At 35.0% G+C, this 11,324-nt stretch overlaps 1 protein-coding gene across 2 annotated transcripts; it reads right to left on the reverse strand.

Annotated features, from left to right (window-relative positions):
- Positions 1 to 219: 219 nt before the first annotated feature.
- LOC114295429 (uncharacterized) lies at positions 220 to 4,135 on the reverse strand. 2 transcript variants are annotated; one of them, XM_082892016.1, is made up of 4 exons: positions 4,099 to 4,135; positions 905 to 963; positions 413 to 802; positions 220 to 323 (listed from the first exon to the last, which is right to left on the reverse strand). In XM_082892016.1, the coding sequence occupies exons 2-4, from the start codon at positions 914 to 916 to the stop codon at positions 279 to 281; spliced, it is 447 nt and encodes a 148-aa protein (XP_082748142.1). In that variant the 5' UTR covers positions 917 to 963; positions 4,099 to 4,135; the 3' UTR covers positions 220 to 278. The 2 variants fall into 2 exon arrangements, with proteins under 2 accessions (XP_082748142.1, XP_082748141.1); XM_082892015.1 differs by lacking the exon at positions 4,099 to 4,135 and having other exon boundaries at positions 905 to 2,280.
- Between the last annotated feature and the right edge of the window lie 7,189 nt (positions 4,136 to 11,324).

Raw genomic sequence — 11,324 nt, forward strand, 5'->3', positions numbered from 1 at the left:
TAAACATTTGAAATGTCCACATTTTTAAAGAATTTCTAATCTTTATATTAATTGTTATGAAACAAAATGAGCTGCTATTTGTTATGAAAAAAAAAAAAACTTATAATGAAGCCTTTTGAAAGTTGATTTTTCCCAAATGCCTTCCATGCAGCCATTTCAATCTTATCAAGTTTGGTGAGGGCAATATCACATGCTAACTGACCTTTACCTGCTGCAGCAAGAGTTCTTATTTTTCTTGATAGTTCAGACTTGTAATTGCGCCACAATTTTGCGAACTTTTACATCACTTGTGTCATGTGGATATCATGTATTTTATATCTAAGCTGCATTTTCATATAAGCAAACATTTAGTATTAGAAGATGGGGGAAATAATGAATTGTTGTATACAAATTAACTAGATAAACATACTACTTTCACATAAGCCCATAACTTATCCTTAATCTCATCTAGAAATTCAGACCAATAATCGATATTAATTGGCACCATCTCCCGAGCTAAGATCCCTTCTAAGGTTAGTAAGTGCACTGATTCTTGTCCTATCGGTTGGTTCCTTTCATTGAAGTCGATCTCTTCACACTTTTGTTTGCCTTTGCCATGCATCTTTAACTTTGACGGCCCCCTAGTTTTCTTCTTTGGTTCTTGACCAGAATCAACTACTCCATCTGCATTTGGTGATTCAATTTGTTGAGTATTGGAACCTATATCTGAAATTCTAATGGGCCCATCACTTCTATTATCCATTGTGGTAGTAGCTATAGCTTCTTGCTCTTTCTTATGTCTTTTTGCTGCCTTTTTAGAACTCTTTATGACACAAGAAAAAATAAAGACAAGGCAGCCAATAATTGGTTAAAAATGTGTACCCAAAATAAATAAATTAGAAAAAAACACTTGTTTGAAAGTTACCTCCGCACACATTGTTGGTTGGCAACTTCAATTACTAAATCCTTAGAAAAGAATTCCACCTGCAAAAATGAAAGAACAAAACCAAATCAAGTAATATTTTTTTATATGAGATACAAGTATGTGAAAGTGTTTTGTAAAAAGGGAAAAAAAAAACTACTAATTAATTTCATACATACCACAAATATCACATAGTGAAAAAGTGATTCTTAAACATCAATCACAATAGAACACAAGTACTTATAATGCTATTTTACTTCATTACTAGGTCAACAAAACATGAAGAGTAACTCATTCATCATGCAACACTTCCACACCCTCACAATCAGTCCTTACATAGCTCATCTTCATCACTATTAGCCATTTCAAGCCTAGTTATATCGACATGTTCACACGACATATAAGCATCATCATCATACATTTCAAAATCATGAAAACCTCTTTGGGATGCTTTAAGTACAACTTCCCAACTAGATGTATCATTATCTCTCAAATAAAACACTTGTTTTGCATGTGAGGCTAGAATGAATGGATCTCTTTCAAATTGATGTCTACCATGTTGTAAGTTAACTACAGTAAATCCATCTTCAACTTTGACACCATTTCCAGTAGCTGCCTAATCACATTTAAATAAAGGGACTTGAAATTTATAATAGTCCAACAAAATAATCTCTTTGATAACCCCATAAAAAGAGATTTTTCTCATAACTTGTGTGGTATCTCTCTTACTAGCTCGACAAAGAGTTTCTCCTTCGATGGAAACACCACTATTTTGTGTAGCCCTCTCAACATTGGTTTTATGAAAGCGATGGCCCTCCTTGGGATCACCCAAAAACTCATCTGGATTTGACCGGAAAAACTCCCTCTTCAAAAAAGATAGCCCTGCCTCAAGGACTTGGGCCTGGACTTGATTTTCAGCCTTGAGAATGTCCATAGATTCCCATAAAGCTCCAGCCATTTCGCGGGCTAAGGCGTCCATGGCCTGTTGACTAACTGGTTCAGCCACGTTGGCTTGGCCAACCCCTTCTTCCTGTACCGGAATATCATCCGGTAAAGGCATCTCATGTCTCCTAGGCCTACGACACCTACCACCACCGCGTCCATATCCTGACATCCTAATAAAGTTAACAAAAGAGATTAGCACATTTACAAATGTGCCGAACCTAACTCACTCAAGTCCTAATACGATTGGACAACAGTAAATCACTCCATATAAGCACGTAGTCACGTAAACACATACGAATTTCATTTCTGGATAGTGACCGTCCTGCGACGTTGCCAAATTTCCAATTAGAAACAGCAGTAATCAGGTGCCTTTCCAATAGGACTCCTAAAAACCCATAGACTCGATCAACATCTTAGAAATTAAATCTCATACCCATATAATTACATAAACATGTTATCACATAAGCATACAATATATACTGACGTCTCAGCTAAATGAGACAAACCCATTATTGTACTAACCACTTCCCATGTACCCAAAGTATTCAAACCCAGTACGCTTTGATACCAAGTTATAACGCCCCCAAAAAATACAATAAATCCAATCTTTAAAGTAGAGGAATAAAAGAAATAATATGCTTTCATTCATCAGAGTTCGTTTACAAAAGTAAACACATGCGATATATATTCACAAATGTTCATCCTGAATCTACAACATATGTTGCAATGTTAAGAGAATTAAAACTAAACATATAGTCATATGCCCTATAGGCTTATATCTTTCCAAGTCATTTCTTAGTTATTATTCAAATATACAATCTTCTCAATAGATAAATTATTCAAACTTTCATGGGTGAGAGACAACACATGTCCAACTCTACCATTTATATCAATACTCATCCAATTTTATAGTACCAATGCCAATTTCAGTTATTTATACAAAATAACAATTTGACCCAATTAGGGCAAACTTCCCCTTTTTCCAAATATTAACCCAAGTACCAAAATCAACAATTTTGACACAATATAACCTCATATTCAAATTCCATACCCATTTATTTCACATTCACCAAAAACCCCTCTTTTTATTTTTCACCCAAACCCTAGGTTTGTTCAAACCACTCCCAAATCTCCCCATTGTTACACAACGACAAATAACTAAGCTAAAAACCATATGAAGGTGCAAAAATATCCTACCTCAAAGAGAGAAGAGTAGCCAAGCAAGAGTGAAACTCCAAGGACATCAAAACCCACTTCTACTCAGATCAAAACGGAGCTCTTGAGACGCTCTACCTTTTTCTCAAAGGCACTAGGGTGAAGCCCCAATGGATCTAGGTGAAATAGTAGAGAGAATGTGAGTTTTAGAGAAAGAAACTCAAGATCTAGGTTTTTAGAAAGTTTTAGAGAGAGAGAGGAATAAAAAGTGATATAAAATGTTGTCTTCACGAACTATTATACACGCAATCCACTCAAGTGTGAAAAGTAACGTTCGAGCATCAGATACATTGTTCCGCTTAAGCGTAAGAAGTGACGCTCGAGCGTAGAATACACACTTCCAGAAGTTTTGCAGATGAAAGACATCACTCGAGCGCAAGATTGGACGCTCGAGCGTCCATCTGCTCGGGAGTAGGAAACGCCGCTCGAGTGTAGAATACACTTCTCCAGTATTTGCAGATCTGCAAAAGTACTAAGAGTTTGCATAGCCCACTCGAGCACAATAATGACCGCTCAAGTGGAGGAGAAATATTGCAAAGCTTGCTCGAGAGCAAGAATGGCCACTCCAGCGAAAGAACAAAATCTGGGCAACAAAGGTTTGAAAAAATAAGCAACCAATCTATTCCAAACACACAACTACAATCCAAACGACCAATCTAAGGGACAACAAGGAGAATAAGATATGGACAACAACATTGAACCAAGAAACCCGAGTCCGGAACATAATAAAATGTTGGGTCAAAACCAGAGTCGCTATGGGGAGTCCTAGTATTGTTTCACTTTCAAACTCCATATTGCGATTATGTCAAACACCTATTTCAGTACTTTCTTCATATACCCACTTCAAAATTTCATATACTCTTCAGCTAGGTAGCATTCTGCTTTGCATCCCTCAAGTCTTACACAATTTTTAACATAACCTTTGAGTATCTTCATATATCTAAACAACAATAAAATTCAGCTTAACAAATTTTTTAAAAGTTTATTTATGTTAGAGAAAAAACAATACATATATTTAAAAAATGATATTGACTTACCTTCAAATGGATACATCCAACGAAACTGCACTGGCCCTATATGAATTGTTTAAGTGTACCATAACATCAAAAAATGATGGAGGGAAGTAATCTTTCTAACATACACAATGTCTCGGCAACATCATTTTCAAGTTGTTCTATCTTATTCCTAGCAATCACCCTTTGACATAATTGATTAAAAAAGAGCATATTCGGAATATTGCATTCCTTAGTCCTTTTGGCAAAAGTTCTCTCAGTGCAACTGATAACAATTGTTGAAACAAGACATGACAATCATGTGACTTGAGTCCAACTATCTTGCATTCATATAATGAAACACAATTAGCAATATTTGAGCTATAACCATCAGGCAACTTCAAATCTTGTAGCCTAGAACAAAAAGTCTTATTTTCATCTTTTGAAAGCAAGTAAAAATGGGATCCTTTATCCTCTGCATGCAATTCACTTCTAATTCTCATTTCTGCCAAATCTTTACAAGCCTTAAGACCATCCTTTGATTTCTCCTTAACATTTAGAAGTGTGCATAAAATGCTTTCACAAACACTTTTCTCAATGTGCATCACATCCAAGTTATGACGTAAAAGCAATGCCTGTAACATCAATAAAAGATTTATTATTTAAAAAATTAGAAGAAAATTTTTAACTAAGAACTAATGTTCCACAAAAGAATATGAAATCCTATTTTCCAAGGACTTACATCCCAATATGGTAGATTGAAAAATATAGACTTCTTCTTCCATAGTTGGACGCAATCAGACTCTTTTTGGTTAGGGTGCTTTTTGGTCTGGGCCCTTTTTTTCTTTTCCTTTCCTTTGTAGTTTTTCCCCAATTAGTTTCAATGTCCCTTACTGCATGTAACACATCAGATCCACTCAATGGTTTAGGCTTCCCCCCAAGTTCTTGCTTTCCATCAAACCAACTTCTTTTCATTCGAAATGGATGATCCAGAGATAGAAATCGCCTGTGGCCCATGTACACTGTCTTCTTACTATGATTCAACCACTGTGAGCATGTGTTAATGCTACATACAGGACATACAACTTTCCTTTTTGTGGCACATCCAGCTAAGTTCCCATAAGCTGGAAAATCACTCATTATCCACATCAACATAGACTTATTGGCTGCGTCATAGACCTCCACACCATTATTCCATAATTCTTGTAGGTCTTCTATAAGTGGCTGCAAATACCTATCTATGTCATTCCCTGGTTGCTTTGGTCCCAGTATAAGTAATGTAAACATTATATTTTCCTTTGCCATGCATAACCATGGAAGAAGATTATAACGTCACTAACATCATTGGCCAACAATTTTAAGTTGAGCTAAGATTTGCAAAGGGATTAAATCCATCTGTTGCAAGACCAAGTTGAAGGTTTCGTAGATCCGATGCAAAAAAGGGCCACTTACGATCAATTGCATCCCATGCCAATGAATCAATTGGATGTCGCATCTTTCCATCTTGACTTTTGTGAGTGGAATGCCAAGTTAATTGCTTTGCTTTTTCTTGTGACCTGAACATTCTTCTAAATATTGGAGTTATGGGAAAATAATGCCACACCTTCGCTAGAACCCCCTTTTTAATCTTCTTAGTTTGCACAAGTATGTTACCTTCTGATAGCATGTCACACATTAATCTCAAATTTTCATCAAAACTCTTATCAGATGTCCCATGCACAGCTTTATGCTTGTATAAAGCGACAATTGCTGAGAATTTAGTGTACTTTGTACAACCTGGATATAAAGGAGTTTCAACATCTTCTAATGCTTGTGTGAACTCCCTCTCTCTACTTTCATTTGTAAGTTGTGAAAAATCATCATTTTCATAAACATCTCTAAACAGCCTATATGTCTCTGGAATTTCAACATTGTCTTCAACTTCTACAGATTCACTTCATCGTTCCCCATGAAGAACCCATGACGTATATTTAGGATCCATCCTTACAATGACCAAATGCTCAAAAATAATATCACAATGTTTTTGTGACAGGTTTTGACAACTTCCACAAGGGCATATGATCATATAAGGATTTCTTGAATTTGCCTTAGCCATGTTGACAAATTTTCTCGCTCCATCCACATACTCATTCGATACTCTAAAAACTTTAAATTATTATTAATTTCATCCAAACAAAATGAGTAACTTAACATTTGAAAGCATATTTATGGTTGTGTATCTAATAAACCGTGGAAAATGTACCCATGTTTTGTCCATCTTGAACTTTCCACTTGCTAACAAATTGCATCCACAAAAACTACTAAAATTAGTTACACGCATCAATGCTCAAAATAATTAGCAAAAACACTAAGATGGTATTTTAGAGTTTCAAATAATCTACAATCTAGAATTGTAATCAAACACCATTAATTGACCCCTTTTTTTATTTTTAATCAAATAATCAAATTAACCCAAAGATTTATTTTTTTAAAAAAATTAAACCCCATTAAGAAATGAATTGACCAAATACAAATTTCATATAAAGACAGACATGCATTAAAATATTTGTGTATGTATAGAGTTTTCATATTGGATATGGAAGGATTGCATTAAAAATCATCTTATAGTACAAAAGAGATCCTTTTGTAACCAATTCATTCACCGTGGATTGAATTTTTGCTCTATTCTCATTGAATATGCAAGTCAAGTGTAACTGAAAGATTAAACCAAGAATATGTCTTCCATGATATTGTAGAAAACTCAAAGTGGCATAGTTTTATGTTTTTATACAAATTATGCATATGTTTCCTTTGTTTAATAATATCCCAATGAATTCAAATGCACTTGGGACATGGCCCTCCCAATTAAAGAAAACAAATCACATATCATCCAACGGACAACTCAAACATAGGAGGCAGGAAAAGGATTACAGTAAACGTTTAAATCATAAGATTCATATTATTGATGGCTGAGAAAACAACTTCCAGTCAACAGTGCTTATATGACCTATTACATCATTGTTGAAACAACTCTCCATTTTTTAAAACATAAATAAATATACATATATATATATATATATATATTAAATAAAAATCAATATTTTATCTCCTTTTCTTCCCCTAGTGCCTTAGGGGAAAAAATATATAGATTATAGACTCAAAAAAAAAAAAAAAGAAGTTCTAAAAAAATTAACACAATAACAAATAATACATGAAAATGAGTAGTTCAACACTAACCTTTGAATCAGTAGTTCCTTGCAGATTGCTTTATGCAAATAAATAATTAGGTAATAGATTAATAATGAACATTTGAATCCAGCTTGCAATTCTAACATAAAATGAAAAAATAAGTAGCTAAGCATCAATTACTAACAAAGATAATGATCAAGAAATTGTATCATGGAGAAACAAGTTTATACATTAATTATTACTGAGCATTCACTTCTATATTGGAATGAATCAAAATGCATGTTATAGTTAGCAGCAACATTGGCACTAATCTTATGCTTATGGCCTTCCTTTTAATGAAAAAATGTTATGATGGAAAAAGACATAATTTTTTTTTGGGGGGGTAATTAAGTCATAAAAAAAGACAAAAAGATACAAGAATACAAGGGGCATTCCCCACGCTACTAAACAAAAAAAACAACCAACTGCCAAAAGATAAAAAACCTAAGCAACTACAATAGAAATATGCCCAACAACCTAAGCAACTATATTAGAAATAAAGCCTAAAAAAGTCTAAACAACCAACAGCCAAAAAGACACCCAGAAGACAATAAAAAGAGGCTATTAAAAAAGCCCAATCTGTTCAATGACCACATATGAAAAATGGGGGAATTGAACATAAACAAAATCGAGCCATATAACCACACAAATGACAATAACCAAATAAAGCACACAAGACCACACAAGACCTATACAAAACCAACAATCTATATAGACAATAGACAGCAACAACAGATCAGCCCATGCATGTAGACAGCAGACAGACAGCAATAAACTGAAACAGCTCCAGCCTATAGCATTAACAGGTAGCAAGTAGACAGCCAGCACAGGCAATAGCAACAACAGGCAGACAGCTAGCTCCAGTAATCTCACAAATTGAAAATAATCACAGGAATGTAGATGGGAAAGAATATAAAAAACTAGGAACCATTCAACTTAATCAAGCTAGCAATCCATTAAACAGAGGTGGACACTAAGCTCCAGGACACAAGAGCCTGAGCAACAAGGATCAACGCCAACTAATGGATATACTGCACAGCTCATAGAAGTTAAGCAGCCAACCAATTCTCATAAAGACCTCCCATTCAACTCACACAGATACTCAACTGATAAGAGAAAATATTAGAGATACCAGCTCAGAGACATTATAGAAATCTCACCACTACTCAACCCTCATCAAAAAAAACCACATCCTATTATGAGAAACTCACTTCCTCAACCCTCATCTCTAACCTTTATACCAGCTAGAACTTGCAATAAGCAAACAATTGGAAACATATAATAACAACTCAAGACAATATAGGATTCTCACCACCATTCAACCCTCATCAGAAACTCATATCCTATTTTAAGAACTCATCCACTCAACCCTTCTCCGTAACTCACTGTGCCAACTAGAACCTGAAATGATCAAACTGTTAGAGATTTATATCTAGTTCACTTAACCCTCAGTAGCTTACATCACTCACACAAACCTACTTTAAGAGCTCACATCACTCAACTCTCCTCCCTACACAGAGATCAGCTGAGCTGAAGCACAACCTGCATTAAAAGTGATTTAAAAAGAAGGATTTTCAATATGTGACGCACATCACTCAGCCATCATCAAATATACAGGCAATACAGGAACCTGCACTACACATATTAGTAACAACTTTGCTTACAGAAACAGGCAAAGACCATTCTTTCAGGAACTAGTCATTAGATAAGTTAGATTTGAAATTCGTGATAGATAGCACCCTGTATCTGACCATGTCCCTGATCCTGCTAACAATGGCCACCTCATTAAAATTTGTAAACTTTACCACTCATCTGAATTTTTTTTTTCAGACTTCCCCTTAAGTGTAATTTCCCTAATAATTTATTCATGAAACAAGAGAAATATCAAAAAATTTCAACAACAAATTTCAAACAAATAATAAATAAAGTAGTGATTCAAAGTCAAAAACTAACATTCCGTAAACAACCATGTGCAATATAAGAGCCAAACCAAGAAGATAAACCCCCAAAACAATATAAATAAATAAATAAACTTGACTTTACTTTCTCCACAAACTCACTGTTCTTGAAACTCTCAAAAATCTTCGAAGATGAACTTTTCTGCTCGAACTATATATATATATGCATTTGAGAGAATCAATGAATCAAATTTCATGAATTAGAATTTTCAGAAAATTAAATTAGGGAAAAATGAATTCCCAAAACAAAATCTGTTATCAACAACTCCATTACTTGACCAAATTTGGTTATACATACATACAAACATATGTGTATATATATATATATTGTATACGTAGCAAGAGGGGACAGCAATATATATTATATAATGTTTGATAAGTCAGTGTTAGGGTTTTTAGGGGAATTTGCTGAGAGGGGAAAAGGGGTAGTGGTGATGTCGCTGGTTTAGGGACAGGGCTTCAATGGTAGGTTTAGGGAAAGGGTTTAGTAGACAAGGGGATTGGAGGGGGAGGGAGGGAGGGAGGGAGGGGGAGAGAGAGAGAGCGAGTGAGGAAAGGAGAGAGGGGAAGAGCTCCATAGCTAAAATTGTTTAAAGAGAGAAGAGAACAAGGTTGTTGATGAAGGCACGAAATGGAGAGACAGAAATCGTCTTTGCCTCTTCTTTTGCCGAGAAGGGTCGACTTCTGGTGTCAAAGAAAGAGGAAGAACATAGAGCAACAGAGGAAAGCGCGATTGCTTTGCTGAGGACGGAAGCAGACAAGTCAATGGGCTGCCGTGTTTGCCTCTCGATCTCCACCGATTCAATTGATTGTAGAACTATGAAGAACAAGGGTTCGAAGAAACTATCAGTGTCTTTGAAGAACTATGGTTTGAAGAAAATGGACTGTCATCCACTCCCCTCTTTCTTAGAAATTATCAGTGTCTTTGATAATAAGAAAATAAATTAAACATTTATTTATTTATTTATTTTTATTTTTTTTTGTAAGTGGCGCCACAAATTATTGGGTTTTGGCGCCTGGATTTTTTTGATCATACCATTCACGACGTACATGATGAGCCGTGAAAAGTGACATATTTTTAAAAATAATGTTAGAGACCTTAAATATTCTATTAAAAGTTTTACTAAATGTCTCATATGGGTGTGGGACCCACACAATGTGAGTCCCATGTGGTCCCACACCCATGTGAGATATTTGGTAAAATTTTTGGTAGAATTTTTAGGACCTCTAGTATTTTTGTATTTTTAATGACTATCGTACATGTATTGTATATAACTGATGTATTAATGGCATGCTATATGTATGTTATAGAAAGTTTTATTATTTACGGCTAAAATTGTAAGTCGTAAAAAAATTATCATTTTTATTATTAACGGCTTATGCAATAGACACACCATAGTTAAGATATTATTTATAACATGCAAAAAAAGCAAGTCATAAAAGTGATAAATTACGGCTTACATTCATTGTATGTCGTTGATGTGGTGCCGTAAAAAATCAATTTTGTTGTAGCTTTTGTGTTCATCTCTCCAAGGTCACCATTATTGTACCTTGGAATTTGGAATGTATATTTCATATGGAAAACTCTAGTAGCCTCTTTACTAACGTGGAGTTTGGAAGAAGAATGGTTCATAATTCAAGATTTTGGATCTTACTAGGAGGGTGCTTTTCCCGCCTAAGGTAATCCGTATTTTCTTACAGTGGTATCAAAGCCAGGTTGTTTGTTTTCTCCTCTCGATTAGTATGGCATTGATATGTTTATTGCTTATATAATTAGATTAATTTATTTTGTGATTAATTAATATGTTGGTTATGTACCAATATATTAAGGCCAAGTTTGGGATCTTTAGGAAAAGCCAAAAAGTCATCAAAAAAGCCAAAAAGTTATCATATTTTCATGTTTTGGGCGGCCAAAATTGGTCTGACCTAGGGAGGGTAAAAATACAATTTTACCCCTGTTTTTTTATCCCTTCCTCAACACAATACTATCCTTCACCCGAATATCCCCTTCCCTCTCTCTCTCTCTCTCTCTCTCTCTTTGTCTCTCTCTATCAGTCCGTTCTGCAGAGATAGCCACAAAAGGGGGACAATCCGTCTGCGGAGATA

This window comes from Camellia sinensis, chromosome 10 (assembly GCF_055761805.1).
Source record: "Camellia sinensis isolate YWXY chromosome 10, ASM5576180v1, whole genome shotgun sequence".
Taxonomy (NCBI): Eukaryota; Viridiplantae; Streptophyta; class Magnoliopsida; order Ericales; family Theaceae; genus Camellia; species Camellia sinensis.